At 44.3% G+C, this 22,116-nt stretch overlaps 1 protein-coding gene across 4 annotated transcripts in view; it reads right to left on the bottom strand.

Annotated features, from left to right (window-relative positions):
• LIN52 (lin-52 DREAM MuvB core complex component) overlaps positions 1-22,116 on the bottom strand; it is a 143,344-nt gene that overhangs the window by 12,756 nt on the left and 108,472 nt on the right. For 3 of the 4 annotated variants that reach the window (XM_082733548.1, XM_082733551.1, XM_082733552.1), the window contains one exon: positions 6,962-8,993. The exons of the other annotated variant lie outside the window; for it this stretch is intronic. In XM_082733548.1, the coding sequence (XP_082589674.1) occupies positions 8,938-8,993 (56 nt within the window). In that variant the 3' untranslated portion in view covers positions 6,962-8,937. Of the gene's footprint in view, positions 1-6,961; positions 8,994-22,116 lie in introns of those variants that run through there. 4 annotated transcript variants of the gene reach the window in all.

Below are 22,116 nucleotides of genomic sequence, written 5' to 3'. Positions count from 1 at the left end.
GGGCCCCCGCGCGGCAGGAATCATTATCCTTCCTGGTGTGACAGGGTCAGAACCAAACCAATTTGCATCAATCTTTGGTGATGTTGTGAGGTGTCGCCTGTCCTGCCATCCTCGTGTTGTAACAACGGCTTCGGCTCTCTGTTCTGGCATGTTCCTCACTGCTCCGGGAGGGCTGCCCGGATCTTGGGGCTCCGGCCCTTCAGGCTGAAAGGCCCTGCGGGTCAGGCAGGCTTCAGGGCCGCGCGTGGCTGACATTTCCTCTTTGTCTCGCTATCCTGAGCTGGGCAGGAAGTAGCCCCTCTCTGGGCAACAGGACGGACAAGGACACATACACCGGTGACCCAGAGGAGGGAGCAGGGGTCTCAGGCACAGCATTTTTCTTACTCATCATGACATCTATTTCTGTTGGAGGCCCTCCAAGACCTAGTTAGATCCCTGGGCCTGTAGACTCCAGTCGACGAGACCCATTTCTGGAGGATGGAATTCATTCTTCTGCACGATTCCATGTGAACCAGCCCCTGAGGCTCACATCTCTTTATCAGTTCCACGGCCCTGCTTCCCACCTTGCAGGGACCCTGACTACACACACACACGTGTTCCCAATAAAGGGGAGAACCACCCCCCCACGCACCCCTCGTGTCCCTCAGATCCCAGCTTGCACAGAAGGTACCTCACGTTCTTTCCGGAGGGTGCAGTGCCTCTGTCTGGCGCTCTGGGATGAAAACAGAGAAATATCATTCCAGGCCGCCCTGACCCATGCCTACTCCTGACCCCAAGTTCCTCTATTTTTTTTTTTTTTCCCCTTCCCTTCTCTCCTGGTTGGGAAGGGAAAACAAGCAGGAAGAAAGCAGCGAAGGAAGCTCTCACAGTACAACATCTGGAGGAATGTTTGGCTTGCCCCCGAGCTGGGGAAATTCATCCTTAAGAGTCAACATCAAAATTAGGTGAGATATAGCTTCCTATGGGGGCATGGACTGAGGAAAAAGAGCTATTTGGCAGCCCTAACTGAACATGTACTAAGAGAACATTTTTCTGTTCCTGAGTAAAGGCCCTGTGGCATGTGAGGAGGGCCGGGCCCTGGGAAGGAGCATGCTTAGGGCACAAGTCATTTCGTCCACACTTTACCTGATGGAGTAGGGTCTGGGACAGGGCTGGATGCTCAGTGGGTGCTTGGTAAATACTTAGAGGTTTACAGATGGATAGACATGTTCATACACAAGAATGAATCTCATTACCATAAACAAATGTCACCGGTAAAGTCTGCACATGCGCACGCACACATGCGTGGTACTAGGTTGGGCTGATCGGGCATTTTAAGCCCCATCTATCTATATATTCAGCTCCAGAGGCTTCCCCCCCATATGATGAATACAACACGTGATTCTGTAGGGAGTTTGGAAAATGTAGGAAAAAAGCAAAAATTACCACCCCCCCAATCCTCCAACCAGGCAGTAAGTACCGTTAACACCTTGGGTCTATTTCCTTATAATACCCTGCCCCCCCCCCCATATTGGACATCATGTCACATTTGTAATTTTACATCTTGCTATTTTATTTTTGCTTACCCTTATGACAAACTATTTCTTCCATGATATTGTAACCGTTTGCAAACATACTAACTGGCTGCATCACAGTTCACTATGTGAACGTACCATGATTTAATCAATAGTTCCAGGTACAAAGGACGAGTTGGCTTGAGGTAAGCAGCCCTGTGAGAAAAGCAAGGGATGAGGGTCTGCCGAGAAGGTGGAGGCAGGGGCGCCTGGGCGGCTCAGTCGGTTAAGCATCTGACTCTTTATTTTTGTCTCAGGTTATGATCTCAGGATCATGAGATTGTGTCCAGCCTGGGTTCTGCACTGACTGTGGAGCCTGCTTGGGATTCTCTCTGCCTCTCCTTCTGCGCCTCCCTCCCTCCCTCCCAAAAAAGGTGGAGGCAGTGACAGCAGAGACAAATGAGGGGAAAAGGAGGCCAAGGAAGACGTTCTCAGGAGTTTGCTTTCCCGATTCCTCAGAGACCTTTATGGTTCTGACCCCTACACAACCCTCGTGGCCTTACCCAGGGCTTTGCTGGTGGCTGCAGCCAATGCTTCTCATTTCCGCTCCGCCTAAAGTCACTGACTTTTCCAACCTGACTCTTCTCCGCTGCTCCTTTGTGTGAAGCCACTGGCTCGGGCCTGCTCTGCTCCTGGGGCTTGGCCGCATCCGGGAAAGCCCTGGGATGTGACCTTCAGCCCCGCTTGACCCTGAGGCCCTCGGGCTGCACAGGCAGGCCAGGCTGTTCCCCGCGGGCTCCTGGGGAGGACAAAGCCCGGAGGAGACTGCTGCGGGGGAAGTCCAGGCCCAAGTGATTCCTGCTTGGGCCTGGAAGGGGAGCATCTGGAAGAAGGATGGCGGGATTGGGGTAGGGGTGGGGTGGGGAGGGCTGGAGGACACAGCAAAACAGGGAAGAGCATCCCTGTGCGGTGACTGGAAGAGTGTGGATGCTCAGCAAATGGGAGGACCATCAAGACTAGGGAAGTCCAGCGAGCTGAGGCTTCTGCCGAGCTCAGTATCAGCTCAGAAACCAGCCACTGTCACCAAGAACACCTCTCCTTCCCTTGTTCATGAGCAACAAAGAGTCAGCCATGATACTTGCTGAATGTCCACGCCAGCACAGGCTGCCCTGGAGGGTCGGAGGAGGAGGGCACGGCAAAGAGCGAGAGAAACTGCTTCTCTGCTTTACCCCTTCCAACTATTCTGGGGAACCGAAAGTTACTCTATTTTCTCTGTAAGAATTACCAATTTTTAACAAATGTGAGTATAATAATGAAATAATGCATTGAATCCATCTTAAAAGCTATATCCATCAAGCACTCATGTAGTGGGTAAGATAGGCCATGTGCTATTCTGAATACTTGCAAGTGCTAGTTTAATCTCCACAATGACCCTAGCAGTTCGACACTACTATTGGACCCACCCCATAAAGGGATAAACCAAACAGACAGGTGAAGCGATTTTCTTCTGGTTACATGTCTAGCAGACAGCAAAAACAGGATTTGGATCTGACGTCGGGGTCTATGCCCTTATCCATGATGCTTGCCTGCCTCTCTCTCTCTTTTTTTTCCCCTTTTTTTGAGGAGAGGGAGGGGCAGGAGGAGAAGGAGAAAGAGAATCTTAAGTAGGTTCCATGCCCAGTGCAGAGCCTGATGCAGGGCTCGATCTCACAAAAGCGCTGAGATCATGACCTGAGTTGAAACCAAGAATCGGGTGCTTAACTGAGCACCCCAGGCGCCCCTTGCCTGCCTCGTAGGAAATGTCCCAAGGACACTATGGTTCAGAGAAGTGAATTGCATGACCACACACTGCCTCTCTCTCCAGATCCACACTCTTAACTGAGACTAGCAAGAAAGCTGTGCACACTGAGTGTCATGGTGTAGCTCTTCCAACAAATTCTTATTAAGCACGTATTATGTGGCAAGTACTATTCTAATCCCTGTTTATAGCCAAAGAAACCGTAAGAGACTGTACGAATTTGGTTCAGATTCTTTGACATCTCCCAAAAGTTATTTTAAAAAGTCAAACCTCATTGGCACTTCTGTGTGTCTCAGACAGGGAAGATGGAAAAACAAAGCATTCTTATTACTTGAGCTTTCTGGCTCCTTGGATTCCAGATAATTATTTTCTGGTATTGGAGGTCCCTTTCCAAAGCATCAAGTAGAGATCCAAACAGAAAGCAGAGAACAGGATAAGATGAAAATATGTGTGAGTCCAACTCAGCTCAGAGTTTGAGTTTAATTGCGATTCCACATGCCACTCTCCCCTGCATTCCTTTGTCCCTGGCTATGACCAAGTTCATGGCTGTGTCACCCCTAGTAATCCCAGTAATGGGCTGCAATCCTGAGGGAGCCGTGTCTTGTTTATTAAGTGGCCAACCTTTGAGCCACATGGAGTGTGGCCAGTGGTGGCTTCTTGCCCTAGCCATTGATGGGCCACTGCTCTGTTGAAAAAGACAGGGATCTTCCAGAAGAGAGAATGGGGATAGAAAGCAAGGCTTGTGAGAGAGCCAGAGACCCAGAAGTGAATGAATGCTGGAAGTGTCCCTTCTAAGTCACAGATTCTTTGAGTGTAGAATTCCCATGTGTGTGCCGCACGTTAGCTAGCCTCAAGTTCGTGGACTATGGTTGTATAGGGCTTCGGTGCAGGTCCAAGGATGGTGCCACGGTTGTAGCTGCCCACGATGCCCCCAGCGTGGACATGTAGGAGAAGAGACAAGGAGACCCAAAGGGGACAACTGGCCAGAAGTGGCAAATGAACGGGGTGAGGCAAATAGCAGAGAGTGGGTCTCTCCTGAGGTCCCAGAATTCGTAGGGCTTTAGGCAATGGGACAGGCTGCACCTGGAGCTGTTCTCCCAACAAATGAATGGCCTCTTCCTTCTCTGCCCACAGCCCCAGTGTCTGCCTTTTGGAGTTGGGGAGACATTGCCGCAGCTGCTTCGCTGTTTAGACACCCTGTCCCCTCACTGTGTTCCCCCCCACCCTCGGGCATCTGTCCTCTGGTTAGAGTTGTGTGAAGCGGAAGACAATTTGGGGCTTATTAGTGTCCCAGGGAGACATGTAACTTGTGTTGCTGGGACCCAAACAGCAAGAGTCTTAGCGGCAAACTCCAGCCGAGAAAAGACTGAGGAATTGTCTCACCTAATTACAGGGAATGGCCCTCTTTGTGTTTGTGATTCGGTACGGTTGTCCGATCGCTTTTGATCGCTTTTCTCCATTTGCTGGCTCAGGCCATGCTGGAATTGTGCTAATTAGAAGAGAAATGGACAGAGTGATCCTGTCAGCCCTGGTTACTGGTGGGGACAAAGCGGAATATTATTCTGAGGCAGTGTTTTGTGAGGCCCTTCTTCCCGCTCTCATTAGGAGGAAGGGGCCCACAGGAGGGGAAGGTTCCGAATGCCTGGCCTGGCTAATGGAGCATTGGGGTGTTCATGTGCTAATTAACAGGCTCTGCCAGCCCTTGTGCCAACCATGAGCCTCGTGGTTGCACCTGGGGCCACCTGAAGCCCCCAAATGCCCCTGATCATGAAGGAAAACTGTGGGGCAGAGAGTAGGAAGGCTGGTGGTCTCTTTAGGCAGAGTCGGGGACACAGCCCCCAAGGGCCAGAGAAGACTCAATAGAGGCTTAACAGTCAGTTAGAGGCCAGTCAGAACTTACAAACTCGGTTTGTAAACCACTGTTTGGGGTGGAGGCTCTAAGACTCTCTGGGGAAAGAGAAGCCCGTGCAGGGGCCATCTGGTTGGCACAAGACGAAGCAAACAGAAAATGGAGAACGTAACCAAATGGTAGGAGATGGATTTTGTGTAGAAGTTGAAAGCTGGTAAGGAATCATGTTGTCTGACCCCTGGGACCATCTACCTTGGCTCATCAGCCCATTTCCTCCCTTCCTGGTCTCTGCCTGTTTCTCTTTTTTGTGAGCCCTTAATCCTGGAGGAAGGAAACAGAAGGGCCCAGAGCATCCCCCCCGGAAAGGAAATTTCTTGGTTTCATCACAAAGCTCCTATGGAAGTCCAAACACCCTTCAGAAACCGAAAAGGCAATGGATGGACTCACCAGCTCCATTTTCACGGCCCAGAAGGCAGGAGCTGCAGCTAGAGAACCACCAACGAGCAGCAGTTCCCAAGTGTCCAGTTAAAAAATATGATAAGTGGGTCACCAAAAGACACAGAAAAATTAACAATGGCATCTTGCTATTAATACAGTTAATAGCCTGTGAACTTTTGGTGTTCTGACAATGGAAGGAAGGCCAGGCGAATCGGTAGAGGCCAACCAAGAATCCGAGACACGGAAGAGAGCAAGAATCAACAAGACTGCTGGTGAGAAAAAGACTTGAATAAGAACCTGAAAATTGTCTCCGAAGCCCTGGTGCTATTCCTCTCAGCCAACAGATGCTTCTGTGAGGAAGGCACTCAGAATGGCAAAAGGAAGGCCCAAGAAACCTGTGGGCAAATCATATATAATTATTTATTGGAAAAATAATCTCTCAAGATTTAGAGCAGCGTGGTGATGACGCTGTCCCTGCGGAGGCGGCTGGCCGGCCGGGCTTTTCCAGGTCACAATCTTCTGCCCACCCAGTTGTTTTCTTGGAAATCAGTGATGAGCCAATGGTGCCAAGCAACTGGCTTTCCTCACATGGAATGTTTCTCTGAAAGGGCATGAGGCTCTGCTCAAGGGCAGGTAAACTATCCTTGGGGGACAGTGATAGGACTAATCTTTGTTCTTCTCTAGTTCTAGAGCAGAGTCCAAAAGGAAGTCACACTAAGGATTTTGGTAGGCAGCAGAGAAACATTTGCTTCCATCATATTTAATTGGAAGTCTGCAAGCAAGTATGGACCCTTCCAGCTCAATCAGATGCGTAGGAGAGGAGCTCACAGTTCAGTGGGACGAGAGAGATGCACTCAGACCACTTAAATATAAGGTGGAGTTGGTAAAGGTCAGGACGGGATACGTCCGTGTTGTAGGAATGCAGGGAGGAAGATTGTTTCCAGGTGGTTCATCAGGGGTTTGTAGGAAGGGTAGGTTTGATATGTGCAAAGAGACTCTCTAGACTCAGCGGCATGAGCAAAGGTACTTAAGTGAGAAAATGGAACTGTTCAGATTAACTGGAACAGATTCCATATACTGGAGAGGAGGGGTGATGAAGATTACATGCAGAGTGTTTTAAATGGCAGGATAAGAGACCCAGACTTTATTATTAGACACAAGGAGGTATTAAAGGTTTTTAAGTAATACTTCAGGGAGTCGAGCAATAATGAGGTTGGATGGCCAGTAGAACAGACTGGAAGCTAGGAGACCAAGTAGTAGATGGTCATAAAGCCCCACACCACCCACTATGATATTAAAGGGAAAATAGCAGGTTATTTATCATTAGACTTGTACTTTCTGATGAATGCAACTTGGCCCTTTGAGGAAAAGAAAAACTCACTCTCCTATGAAAGGGACATATTTATTATGACGACACAGAAACCATCAAGTACAAAGCACAGTCCTCTAACACCCTGAAGTACACACACACTACACATCCATTTATATTATCAATATAAAAATACATCATTAACATTTCTAAGGATGACAAATACAAAACCAATAAATATCGCAATTCTAAAACATCGACTTATGTTAAGTGCTGGTGAATAAGATGACAATAAAAGAAAGGCCAAAGCAGACCAGAAAACCAACTACACAGCCTTGGGTTACAGACCTGAGTTGGTTTTGGGGAGGTATCCTCATATTCTCCATGTATGTCTCAATTTCCCCAAACACTTAAAAGTGCCTGATGTCATCAACTCTCCAAAACCGAGCAAAGGAAAAACCTGACGTTGTGGCACTATTTTTTGCCCTTCCCTTCCCTCCCACTCCAACTGCATTTTGAGAAAAAGGAATGTCAATAATAGGCCTAACTTAAAATCTATGCCTCCCCAGCCTAAATTTCTATATCGCATCCAGGCAGAATCTTTTCTTTCTCGCTTACCCATCCTTTGTGACTCGTGTTCAAGTTTTCTCCTTATCAATACGTAAAATCACGTGGATGGCAAAAATGAGAGAAAAACCCAACATTAGTTCTAGCATGGGAAACAAGGCACACATGTCAGAAATGGTTAGCAGACCAGCTATTTAACTGACGAGTGTGGCACCCTAGCACAGACACTCAGGACCAATAGTTTAACCACAACTTTCCTTGTAACCAAACACCATCAGACAACCACCATGTGGATGTTCTTTGCATGAAGATTAGGAAGCCTCATGTACTTCTCGAAACATCAGAGGCTGGGGGCTGGCTTACAAGACAAAATATGGAGAACATGTGTAACCAATTTTACGCATGGGTTAGGTTTTCAGGTTTTAACACAGAGACAGATAACTGGCAAAGAGCTCCACAGGAATTGCATTTAAGTCCGGAAATTCTTTTTTCCCGCGTGCACGCATATGTGTATTTGTTACATTGATGAAATATCTGCTGTGAGAGGGGACGGGGTGGGGGCAAAACACTGCCACCATTCCACAGCACGTTCCTTTCAGGTCAATTAGAGATTCTTGTTTTTAATCAAATGGGAACTCCTGTCAACAATCCCCTTCTCCTGCCTTTTCGGCTATACTGACTTTCTTGTGTGGGTCTTTAACCGATTCCTGGAACTCAGAAGTCCTTTCTTTCATCTTTAACTTGGTCTTGAGGTCTAGAACTCAGTGCAACCTTGCATGGGTCTTTCACTAGTTACTCCCAGGAGGGACTCGATACACAGGGATCCCCTTTCCTGGAGTCAGAACTGATGGTGGGGAATGAAAGGCACTGGGGCATGGGGACTACTGTGAGAGGTACAGAATTGTTAAAGCAGGTATACATGTCAAGAAGACTCTGGCTTCTCCAGCTGGGGATTCTTGGAACCCAATATATAATGGAGAGTTCACAGTCAGTTCACTGGTCTGTTTCAGAATCTAACTGTTCTCTGGTCTCCTCACACCATAAATACTTCCTAAGATATCAAGTACAAGCCAGAAGAACCCGTCCGCTCCACGTGCCACAGCTGACTTTGCCATCACCGAATCAAATCAGGTGTAAGATCCTGGGGCTCCTGCATCACTTTCTGAAATGATAGCGCAGAACTTTGACCTTTAAGAATGATGTGCTCTCTGGTGTCACCCACATCCAAGGCTGAGATGGTCAAAGGCTGGAAGCTGACTGAGTAACTGCACTCATCCTTCTGTTGAGACTCAACAGAGCAAATTCCTCTCTTGCCACCGAATGTCCTCAGAGGTGCAGAGTGCCAGGAGCAGGGGGGAGGGTCAGTCCTGGAGGGGCACCCTCCGGCCTCTCACCGGGAAGCAGAGAGTTGCACATCGTCAGAGCTCCACTGGGAGGGAGGGCACGGTTCCAGTCCCCAGGACATCCCGTCCACAAGCAGCTGCTACTTCTTGGGTTTCTCCAGAATGTTGAGAAATTTCCCCCGTGTCATCTCTCTGGCTGCAATCACAGCAAATGGAAGATCAATGAAAACCCACAATCTGCGTAAGAGATCTCAGGTAAATACGTTTTAAAAATGCAAACAAATTCACATTGTAAAAACAGTTGCTACCACTACGGACCGAATCACCACTAACCTCCAAAAAGAGGGAAAAACCAACCAACACGGACAACGAAAACTGTAGGAAGCCAGCAACTGCCAGAAGGCCAACTGGGGAAGACTGTCATCCCCTCTGAACAAAATCCCCAGGGAATTCCCCCAAACCTCCCCCCCCCCCCTCCAGAATATAACCAAATACTCATGTTCGCTATGTCACGGGGTTTGCTCTTGGGAGACTACAACCCAACCAAGATTAGAGTCTTCTCTGGGTTGGTTGCTGGTCTCTGGACATTTATAATCTCAGGTCAGAATCAGAGATCATTTACCCCATCTCTTGGCAGTGGAAGTCCCTGGATGCTGTAATGTAACAGGGTTTATATCCCCTCAGTGCAGCTCATCTGTGGATGGTGTAATAAAGTAGGGTTTATAGAGCTTTGGTCTTCTCTCTCTTGGCATTGTCAGTCCTTAGATATTTAATACAGCCAGGCAAGGTTTATGTGTCTTTCTCTGCCTTTCAGCACCATCAATCTTTGAATGCTGTGGTTACAAGAGGGTTTATACAGCTACTTTCCTACATATGAGGCTCCAAAATGAAAGTAAAACATTTCTCAATTACAAGGGCCACTCCAGAAGCCCACTGTTGCAGCTCTGCCGAGCAAACCTGCAGGAAGTGAATGTACTGTAACACCCCTTCATCCTCATCCCGACAAAATCATCTTCCCTGATCTCTTCAATAGATTTAACAGTGCTCAAAGTTTCCAACCGTTGGTCCCAGAGGCCAGGAGTCTCCTGATACCGGGCGGTGGGCTCACAGCAGGCTGTGCCTGTGGCCTCCTAAGAGTATGTCCCCATCCTGGCCAAAGAGTGAGATGGCTGGAGAGGCACCTGAAGAATGAGAAGGACCTTGGCCCCGCCTCCTGTGGCTTGACTCAAGTCCAGACCTGGTGCTAGATGAGTGGACTCCCCTCCCCCTCCCTAGTAGCTCCTGGTTCATTTGTACAACAGAGAACTACAATAATACAATAATACAAACTCCGTAACCACAGGGAAGGTTCTGGTACCTGCAGTCCATATATTCTTCACCTCTCACAAATTCTGGAGCTCCAACAAAGGGCAAGGAAATCCCACTAATTAGGAATGGAAGCTCCAGTGCTAAGTACTTGCCACATGTGCCCCCAACCCCACCTGGGCTCAAATCAAAATGACTATTCCTTTCCTTTGTGGATTTGCACCAAACCCTATACAGACAAAGTTCTGGTAAGACTTGCAGTTATCTGTTTATATACGTGTCTTCCTGACCTAAAGGGTAAGAACTGAGGGTAGAGGCTCATTATTCTTTCTATCACAAACACTAGAGGTAGTATCTGCTAAATAAATATTGGCTGGATGAATGATATTATACGAAAGGATTCCAAGCAGGAACACAATAATGTCTGTTGCCTTCCTTTGCAGAGACACTAAGACCTATTAATGGCCCTAGGGGCTTCATTCTCTACATTGCCGGTGGTGGTTGTTTTTCCTAAATTTATCTTGCTTATTTGGCAAGAAAAAGAATTTCCTTTGATGAAAGTAATGCCAGATTAATGGAGAGACAGAGGTAGGACTAACTACTCTAGAGGAAATCCAAACAGGCATTTTCCTGCCCAGGGGAGGTGGCGTGGACTTGTAGATGACACAGAGTCTGAACTCAGTTGAGGTTCCAGCTCTAGCGTTTAGCAGCGGGGGGGGGGGGGGGGGACACGACACCTTGGGATAGGCAAGATCTATGAGCCTGTTTCTTTATCTGCAAAATGAGTAGTACATGAATGCCACCTGCCCTGGTTTTCTTTCGGCTATTTAGCAATGAACATGCTTGGTAGAGTGGTACCATTAACACACCGCCTTTCAAAGGAGGGTGAGTAGTCTGTTGCTTCTCCCGCACTCGGTGTTTCCTGAGTGAATGAATGAACTATGATAAGGGAGGCTAACAACCTAAAAAATCCCACTCCTTGGAAGCTTTTCCCTCGGCCTGATCCTCTAGGAACTGACTTAAACTTTTGGCCAGAGTGGGTCTCATCATTTATTTCTGCTGGTTGGGTCTCCTGTCTCCTCTCTGGTGCTTACTAAGGAGTTGTACATCATATCAAATGATCCCACAGCATGGCTAGAAGCAGGTATTTTGGAAACCAGAAGTGGGTAATCCAAAACTCTGGGTAGAACAGAGGCTTGCTCCAAAAATCCTGGGCCTGGAGCTCTGTACTGATCTTACTAATTACTTCTGCCTGTTTCCCTTCATATCCCCGATTCTTTACTGTTTTCTTCCCCAAATGGGAGAATGAACAATATTTTAAGACATCAAATTTAAAAAGACCCAATCTAGTTGAGGGATCAAAAGGATTTAAACGGCAAAATAAACCGTTCTTCCAAAGTCTCTCAGTGGCAAGCTCTCCTTGAATTTAACCAATCCTTTTTAACAACCCTTTCCCCACTCAATCATTCCTCCCCCTTCAACCTAATCTGAGCACACAGAGCTGCAGAAAACCACTGTAAAAGTAGAAGTAATTCAAAGACCTCATCTTCTACATGGGAGGGGAGAAAGTTTCCCTACTCGCCAGTCCCATATAGGAGATATACGAATTTGTGACATAGCTGCTCCCTAAAAGAGGGCTGTGCCCTATAAATCACCTCCTAAGCACCAAGCCCTCTTTGTGCGCAGAGAAATTGCTGTGGGTCAGGGGCAGCTTCAGACCTCGAGCCCTCCTGTTCACTTGTTATCGGAGATGTTAACATCTCTGATTAATTCACATAACCCCTTATTTTATTCTTCATTTCTTTATCCTTGCCTTGCTGCTTTGCTGTAGTGCGAGGTTTCTTACCGACCCGCGACAGTAATCGCCGCCTGCTAGCCGCACCCCCCTAAACCTAGTGAAATTGTTTAGTGATGCCAACCGCGCTTTTAATTTGCAAGACATCAGACACAGAGGTAATTTATACCAACATCTGTTCATTTTTGACTTCTGAAACAAACTCGCACATGCTGCTGCAAAATCCCATTAGGAGTAGGGAGACAGCCTTCTGCTACTATTCTGTATTCCTCTTACACACACACACACACACACACACACACGAGCGTGTGCACTCGCACGCAAGCACATACACACCCCTTCCAGCAGGGTTTTATATGTAAATGTATTTTATGAAAAAACTCCCACCAAGGATTTCAAATCTCTCCAAGGGAAGAGTCTTTAGAGATGTCTCTGGCTTGCTTACAGAAGAGAGGGAGACATTTCTACTCCCCTGCCTCATCCCTTCTTGTTTCCACTAGTTATGGCTTGGTGCAATTCTTGCATTAATGGCCCTGGTAAGATTATATGCTGCCCAGCTTGACACTTCTAGTTCCTTTCATTTCTCCTGGTTTTTTTCCACCATGTGTTAGAAGACAATCTTAGAAACGATAAGATTGCTAGTTTTACCTAGAGTCAGTAAAACTGCTTAACCATTTTCTAGTTCTGGGTTAATCCTCTAGGGTTCTGAGGTTGAACAGGAAGGCAACACTGCTCCCACATTCTAATAATTATGCCAAGAGGGATCCACTGGTCATCCACCACCACGGTATCTGTGCGCAGAAGAGAAGCACGGCCTCCATGCCACGTCATGATCACAGGCCCTCCTATGCAATGGAGCCCGCGAACGGAGTTAAGTCACAATACAGACTGTCGCCGTAGGGGTAACATGTGAATTGTGCCGAGAATGTGGGACAAGACAGACAGCAAATGGAGAAACTACGATCAACTTCCAGCAGTTTCTATGTCCCCCCTTCATCGTTTCCCTAAGGCTGTCGGGTTCACGGCAGCTGTAAATACCCGGGTCTAGTTTAGAGAGGTCAGGGCTGAAGGGAGGTCTCCGTCCTGCTCGCTCAGAAGGTGGTGTGTGGTTTAATACAATCTCGTCTTCAGATTCTCCAATTCCTCCATCTACAGTTAGCCTTGCCTCTGGCTCCCTTTCCACAATGACTATCCCCAAACTGCCTTCTCTGCAGTAAATTTTCTTGGTGGCTGGTTGAAAAAGATTCAGTGGTACAGATTGATTTCTCACCAGTGAGGGGATGAGGGATTACCAGAGGCACCCTGGTTAACGAGATTGGGTGCAGACTCTCTCACGAGACCAACCCTCTCTGCCAGGGCTTTGCACCTTTCGCCCATGACATATGGGTTTCATTACAGAAAGATTTTCCAGATTATAACTTTGAGGCAATTGCCTGATAAAATTCTGCTCGGCTTTAATGTAGAGAACAATGTAAAGATTAAGTAACTTTTTAATGAAATGGGAGAAACTCATAATGTTTGGTTTTCAATTCCAGTGCAAACTACTTTAAATATTTCTGTACCTCAACATAATTAAAAACATTAGCAAGATGGAGAAAAGTTACACGAGGCTGTCTTTAGGAGACTCTAATACGACTGGCAGGAAACAAAGGAAATAGCACAACCCTGTGTAAGGAGCAGGGCTTTGAGCATCAGACCGTCTTGGAGTTGCTGCTTCCCAGCTCCTACATGGACCCTGGACCAATGGAGACAAGTCACCCAAGACATCTTCCCGAGGTTTGGTTTCCCTTTTTTTTTTTTTTTAAATAAAATTTATTTTATTATTTTTTTTAAAGTGAGGTCTATACCCACGTGGGGCTCATACTTACGACCCTGAGATCAGTTGCATGCTCTACTGACTGAGCCAGCCAGGCACCCCTTGGTTCCCTCATTGGCTCAAGGTGAAATGAACATAAAGGTCACATAGGCATTTAGTAAACACTAGCTACTGTATAACTATCGTTCTTTCTTCCATTTCAAACAAGACGTTTATTTAAGCAAAGAGACACTTGATAGGAAAACTATCTAGGATTCATTTCTTTTCTTTTTTTAAAAAATATTTATTTATTTGACAGACAGAGACAGTGAGAGAGGGAACACAAGCAGGTAGAATGGGAGAGGGAGAAGCCAAGCAGGGAGCCCGATGTGGTCCTGATCCCAGGACCCTGGGGATCATGACCCAAGCAGAAGGCAGACACCCAATGACTGAGCCACCCAGGCGCCCCTAGAATTCATTTCTTTTAGAGCAATTTGTTTCTATTTAAAGACAAAATGCCCTGCATGTAACAGCTATGTACAAAAAAGTTATACAACTGCCCTTGTTTTATAATGATAAATGAAAAACATTCAAGTTCTCCCAAATGAGCAAGGTACACAAGGAGTTTTCTTTTTCTTTTTATGGTTAAACAGTGAGAGCAGAATAACTTATTGGAATATGAGGTAAGAACTGAACAAGCACGCCACTAACGGGGAAAGGGGATACCACCGCTGAACCCATTCCATGTCCGTTCAATGTTGGTCAGAACATAGCACTGGTCATGTTTTAAAAAAACCATATGCTTGTTGTGTACTTGTGATCATAAGTAGGCAGAGAAGCAGGCAGAGAGAGAGGAGGAAGCCGGCTCCCTGCCGAGTGGAGAGCCTGATGCGGGGCTTGATCCCAGGACCCTGGGATCATGACCTGAGCCGAAGGCAGAGGCCTTAACCCACTGAGCCACGCAGGCGCCCCAATAAATAAAATCTTAAAAAAAATAGTATCTCCAATGCGAAAAGAAAGGAGCCAGGAATGACTTGCGTCCGTGTAACACGTCTCACCTGGAGAACCAGACCTACCGGAGTAATGTCAGGGACTAGAGGCAGCCGCCTTCCTTAACTCTACCAGCAGCTGCTTCCAGCGAAGAGGAACACATACAATCCTAGTTTAGTTTACATCAGGACACTCAGAAGTGATTTACTTAGTTAGCTTCATTGAAAGATAGTTTTGTAGAAATGAAGCCATTGGTTATAATTATGGTTTGGGTGCTTTTAAAAATTACTTTTTTCGTCCTGGCAACCTTGAATGCATTCTAATAACTGTGACGGGAGGGACCTCCAGTCATCACGGTACACTGGGCAGGGGAAGCATGAAGGGGGTTGGATGAATGGTTAAGTCAGTCACACGAAGTGACCACTCCGTACTAGATATTAGGGAAGATTCCAATACAGGAGAAGCGGCCTTTGAGACAGGCTAGTTGTTCACAGGCTATTTTTGGTGCGTTAGAGGAGAGCAAAAGGAAACCGATGTGATTTATAATTCCGTGTCCTCTCTCGCAGGAACGTGGGAAGTCTCTGGTCGCTCTGGCAGAGAGCCGGGGTTCAGCAGAGCAGCTCGCCAGACTGGGATCCTTCCCCACACTCCTGCTCAGAACTCCGCACAAAACGTACCAGCAAATGATGGATCATTCAAGTTGAGGACGAAGCACTTCTTCATGCCTCTAATCCAAGAGCAGCTGTGCTAGCGCGGCCATCAAGATCTGAAGGTGCTATGAACTGAGTACCGTGTCGTGCAGAGGAGGGGACTTTGAAGCCTCATTTAGACACTTGGTGGTCCTCAGAAGGTGGTGTAATGCTAACAAGGTCTCCATTCTCAAAGAACTCATGGGAGAGTTCATGAGCGAGAGTCTCTAGTAGAAATCTCCCTCTTCTCTAAATTACATAGAAGAAGCATCTGAAGGTAAGCAGAACAGCTTTGAGGCTTTTGCCTAAAGTTCTTTGGGCATAAGCATTTCAAGAGGAGACCGAAACATGTACCTGACAAAAGAACAGTCTGGATGCTACATCTGTGACCAAACTATCTATCTACGAACTGACTATGAAAATCTTCTGGATGCTACATCTGTGACCAAACTATCTATCTACAAACTGACTATGAAAATCTTCCTCCTGAAAGCTCTTTAAAAAAAGGTTTTTGTTGTTTTTGTTGTTGTTGTTGTTTTTTTGGGGGGGTGCACACTTTCCAGATTCTCTTTCTATTGGGTATCTTGTTTTTCTAATAGGATTTTTTTCTTTCAAAAGGGTGGGGTGCTAAGAAACAGTGTTCCCTCCGGGGAATTCAGAGAAGGATAATTTTATATTAAACGTTTCCCCCTCAGTTCATGGTAAGGCCCATTTCTGGAGAATGTTTTACCCAAGATGTAATATAAAAAAGAAAAGCCAGGACTCAATGTACAGGTAAACAAATTTGGACAGTTCCAATATGGAAAATAATTTTAATGGCTTTTCATGACAAAAAAGAAAAAAAAAAGGATAGAAATATCCAGCCAACAGATTTATTCTCAGAATATAAAACATCAAGCAAGAACATAAAATATGGGAAGTGTCAGCCATGATGCCTGAAGATTGAAAGCAGAAGTAGAAGAATCTTAATTGTCAGGATTTGAAAAATGTTGTATTCAGGTGAAAGCCTGTGTTTCTCCCATCAACTCTCCTTGCCCTGCCTTCTTTTAAGAGCAAAACAAGACTAGTTTTCAAATATTCAATCTTTATTATCCTTCTCCCTACTAAAAAACAAAACAAACCAAAACAACAACAATAACATCAAACCCTGGAAGATGTGGTTCAGGAAGGAGAGCTATCAAGTTTTTATTTGTATTTTGTAACCTTTTCAGAGCACTTCATAGTTTTGCTTGGTTCCCCTTTCAAGAGTAAACTCAACTGAACGAATGGCAATGAGATCAAAGCAATGGATTAATACTCTTGAGGTGAGAACTTTTACTAAACACTTAGAAATTTGTGCAGAACACTTGTGCTTCAGGGCATGGGTAGTAATACATCGTGGTGAAACCTTTCTCATATTAAGTCTCATGTTCTCAGTCTTAATTTCTTCATCCATAAAGTGAGTAAAGCAATAAATCTATCATGCAAGGTTAAAAAAATAAATAGTCAAACTGACTTGATCAATACACAAAATATTTTGCCTCAAGTTAGAGTAATTTATCCATAGGCCACATCCCACTCTCAGGAAAATCAGACCAAGATCACCATATAGATAAATTTCAAATCACCTGGACATTAAGACAACTTTCCCGCTTGAAACATCCCAACTTCAACATGCTGGCAGTAACTAAAGTCTACAGAGGATGAAGGCCCAGTCTTGACCCCTAGGGCAGGGAAAGAGTTACATCTTCACTCTGAGAAGCCAATAAAAACCTCTCTTGATTATAATTTAGATAAGAACCATTGGATTGAATAATAATGTCTGAAACTCCCCTAGCTGTTTCACCTTGAGACGTCCATCACTGGGTTAAACATGATGCTAATTGCATTTGGATTGATTAATTTCTCTCACTCCTGTCTATTCGAATAACGCTTAACAAAATAATCATAGCACCCAGAGCCAAATCTTTTCCGTCAAAGGAATGAAGCCATCAGAACAGGCAGAGATGAAAGAAATGAAGATGACCCGTAATTACTGCAACGGTGATATCATTACCATATTATACAAAATGAGTGTGGGGGGGAGGAGGAGTGGAGGGAGGAGGGGCTGAGATTATTTATTTTTTTTAATGGAACCTTACAATCTAAGAATACAGATTTGACATCAAGTGGAACACACAGAAATACAGAACTTTAAAAAAAAAATACAAATCTTGCTCATGAAATTACAAAATCCAACAAACACTGTGGCTCAAGATACATCACGTGTCTTGGGCTGTGAGGAGGTATTATTCACACCACAGTTTTTCACTGCCATAACACTTTGTGTATGACTTGCATAGAGATTTAAGATGTTGTCTTCATGCCACAGCATTCCTATAGTTACTGGGGAATTTTTCTTTAAGCCAGGAAATAATACCATTATTTTAATATTGTTAGAGGTGGCCTTGTTTGTAAAATTAGCACCTGGGTTTTTTTTCCCCATTATTTATTTATTTTTTATAAACATATAATATATTTTTATTCCCAGGGGTACAGGTCTGTGAATCGCCAGGTTTACACACTTCACAGCACTCACCATAGCACATACCCTCCCCAATGTCCATAACCCCACCACCCTCTCCCTCCCTCCTCCCCACAGCAACCCTCAGTTTGTTTTGTGAGATTAAGAGTCTCTTATGATTTGTCTCCCTCCTGATCCCATCTTGTTTCATTTAGTCTTTTCCTACCCCCCAAACTCCCCACCTTGCATCTCCACTTCCTCATATCAGGGAGATCATAGGACAGTTGTCTTTCTCCAATTGACTTATTTCGCTAAGCATGATACCCTCTAGTTCCATCCACGTCGCTGCAAATGGCAGGGTTTCATTTTTTTGATGGCTGCATAGTATTCCATTGTGTATATATACCACATTCTTTATCCATTCATCTGTTGATGGACATCTAGGTTCTTTCCATAGTTTGTCTATTGTAGACATTGCTGCTATAAACATTCGGGTGCACGTGCCCCTTTGGATTACTAGCATCTGGGTTTTAACTGCTAAACTAGTTCTAGTTTAAGACACCAAAGCAGGGCGCCTGGGTGGCTCAGTGGGTTAAGCCTCTGCCTTCGGCTCAGGTCATGATCTCAGGGTCCTGGGATCGAGTCCCACATCGGGCTCTCTGCTCGTCAGGGAGCCTGCTTCCCCCCTTCTCTCTCTCTGTCTGCCTCTCTGCCTACTTGTGATCTTTCTCTGTCAAATAAATAAATAAAATCTTAAAAAAAAAAAAAAAAGACACCAAAGCAAATGTCTGAGTCTTTATGCATGGTTCACTGGACAATAGTATGGACTTAACTTACTGGCAAGGAAGAATATAATAATAGTTTCCTACTTTCTTATTGTTTGAGATGACCTTTTTAATACTTAGGATATAAAACCAATGACTGCATAGGATTTGAACTTTAGGTCTAAAAACTATCACTTACTAAAGGGTGATCGCAAGTAAATTAGGTAGCCTCTTTGTGCCTCAGTTCCTTCATCTATAAAATGGGGATCACTACTGGCTTGACTGAGTTGTTGTAATACTTAAGAGAATACATTTAAGTGCTCAGAAAGTGCTGGTATAAGAAAAAAAATTTCCCCCCAAGATTAATTTTATGGTTATTTTATGGTTATAGAACCCTGAACAATCTGGTTATTTCACTTACTAAAGTTAATTTAAACAGACACTTTAAAATACCTTTTATATAAGTTTTAACAAATATCTGTGAAGTAAAAAACAAAACAAAAAGTAAACAAAAAGGATACTCCGAAGGTGCATCATTTTAATAGGTTAGAAATATCTGGATGATATTTTTGCTAAGGTATTTTAAACATAAAACCATTGTTAAATCAAAAACAAAAAAAACAGATATTGAAATGATTTCATTTAGTTTGGACAAGAAGGTCTTTTTTTTATATAACAAATATTCCCAAATAAAATGAGTATATGTACTCTGAAATTATAACCATTCAGTAATAAATAAATTAAACCATTTACTACATTAACTAGTATTCACCACTTTCTTTTTGTCTAAGAGGTAATGCAACACAGGAAATTGGAATTACGCCTAGATTTGGTCCAAATCCCGGCCCCTATTCCTAAGATTCAAGGTCTTGAGCAAGTAATTTACTTTTCTGAGCATCAGTTTTCTGGTCTGTAAAACACGAACTATAAAGTAGACTTTGCAGAGTCTATGGAATAAAATAATGCAAGAAAATCCTTTATGCTGCCTGGCATATAGTAGGGAAGTCAATAAATGGCAGCACTGATCATTTTTATCCTTCATGTCTCAGCTCAGAAGTCACCTTTTCAGAGAGGTCTTCCTGACCACCCTATCCAAAGCGAGTCCTCTCATTCTTTCCCATCGACCCATTTACTTCCTTCATAGCACTCACCAAAATCTGCAATTACCTTTGTTTATTTGCCTTCATGCTCCATGAAGTTCTGTAGAACTTCCCGCTGTATCACCATCAACTAGAACAATGCCAGCCACGCAGTAGGCGGCCACCTACGTATCTACTTCGTGTATGAAATAATGTATTCATATATCAGGAAAAAGGAACTCTGCCTCCCTTTCATTATTTATTTATTTATTTATTTATTCATTTGAGAGACAGAGATCACAAGTAGGCAGATAGGCAGGTGGGGGGGGGGAAAGCAGGCTCCCCGCTGAGCGGAGAGCCCGATGCGGGGCTCTATCCCAGGACCCTGAGATCATGACCTGAGCTGAAGGCAGTGGCTTAACCCACTGGGCCACTCAGGCGCCCATTCAATTCTTTTTCTTAAACAAGATTTTATTTATTTGAGAGAGAGAGAGTAGAGTAAAAGAGAGAGAGCACCAGCAGGGGTGAGAGGTAGAGGGAGAGGGACAAGCACACTATCGTTGAGCAGAGAGCCCGATGCGGGGCTCCATCCCAGGACCCTGAGATCATGACTTGAGCTGAAAGCAGATGCCTAACCACCTGAGCCACCCAGGCACTCTTTCCTCTTCAGTTCTTTTTTTTTTTTTTTTTTTAAAGATTTTATTTATTTTATAGACAGAGATCACAAGTAGGCAGAGAGAGAGGGAAGTAGGCTCCCCGCTGAACAGAAAGCCCGATGCTGGGGTTGATCCCAGGACCATGACCTGCGCCGCCGAAAGCAGAGGCTTTAACCCACTGAGCCACCCAGGTGCCCCTCCTTTTCAATTTCTAAATTAAACATTGTGTACAAGAAATTTTTGTTCTACTAAAACTACATATGCATTTTACCCTTTGACCCAGCAATTCCACTTCTAGGAAGCAATCCTAAAAATACACCAGCATAAGTATTAAATAGGGTAATCATATTTCCATTTATTTCAGCACTATTTGTAATAACTGAGGATTGGAAACAAATATCTATCTTTAGAGAGGGGACACCTTTTGATAGAATTCAGGTATAAAAAGGAATAAAAATACTTATATATTGTTACGGAGAGATCTTCAGGACATATTGTTAAGTGGAAAAAAAAAGTAAGGTACAGAAGACTGTATATAACATGTAAACTTATGTGGAAAGTTAGGAAACGGGGAAAACACACATGCACATTTACTTATATTTTCAAAAGAAACAATGGAAGGATTAGGTTTGTTATTAGTTTTTACTAATAAAGATGGTTACCTCAGGGATGGATGTAAGAGGGAAAAGAAACAGAGATGGAAGGTAGACACTTTCAATGTACCTTATTTTATATGTTTTTCTTTTCTTTCTTTTTTTTATAGAGGTCGGGAGGGGCAGAGAGATAATCTTAAGCAGGATCCATGCCCCAGCATGGATGAAGCACAACATGGGGCTCGATCTTATGATCCTAAGATCATGACCTGAGCCAAAAATCAAGAGTTGGACTCCTAGGTGCCCCCATACATTTTTATCTGGTACACCATATAAATATTTTATATACTGAAAACAAAATTCTAACAAAATTAGAAAAAAGCAATCTCTAAAAATTGAAATGATTTGACTTTATAAAGTTTGCATAACCACATAGTACAAAAGTTTAAATTATTTTTTTTTTTACATTTAATTTTATTTGGTTCTAGTATAATTAACTAATTTTTTAAAACATTCTTTTTTTTTTTTTAAAGATTTTATTTATTTATTTGACAGAGATCACAAGTAGGCAGAAAGAGAGAGGAGGAAGCAGGCTCCTCACTGAGCAGAGAGCCCGATGTGGGGCTCGATCCCAGGACCCTGGCATCATGACCTGAGCTGAAGGCAGAGTCTTTAACCCACTGAGCCACCCAGGTGCCCTTAAAAAATATTCTGATTGGGGCGGCTCAGTCAGTTAAGCGTCTGCCTTAGGATCATGTCATGATCCCAAGGATCTGGGACGAAGGCCCTCTGCCCTGCCTCTCCTCCCCACTTATGCTCTCTTGCTCTCTCTCTGTCTCAAACAAATAAAATAAAATCTAAAAACAAAAAAGACATTTTGATTATACATCCCAAGTATATACGATAAGGGTATAAAAGAAGCAGAGAAATCTTAAACTGCATCCAACAGTCTTGTTACATGTAATTAAGTCTTTTGATGCTAGTCTTATTGTGGTTTAAAGCAAATAATTATGTTAATTACTAGGAAACAACTTTTCAGCATTAAAAGAAAAGAGATATTATTATAAAATTAAATATATTAAATAAAAACCTTATAACATCTTTAATTTGAACTGGGCATATTGGTAGGAACATAATTTCCTTTTCTCTTTTCAAAAAACCAAACCAGGAA

The sequence above is a fragment of the Mustela nivalis genome (assembly GCF_964662115.1).
Source record: "Mustela nivalis genome assembly, chromosome: 6".
Classification (NCBI taxonomy): domain Eukaryota; kingdom Metazoa; phylum Chordata; class Mammalia; order Carnivora; family Mustelidae; genus Mustela; species Mustela nivalis.
This window is presented reverse-complemented; position numbering and strand designations above follow the sequence as displayed.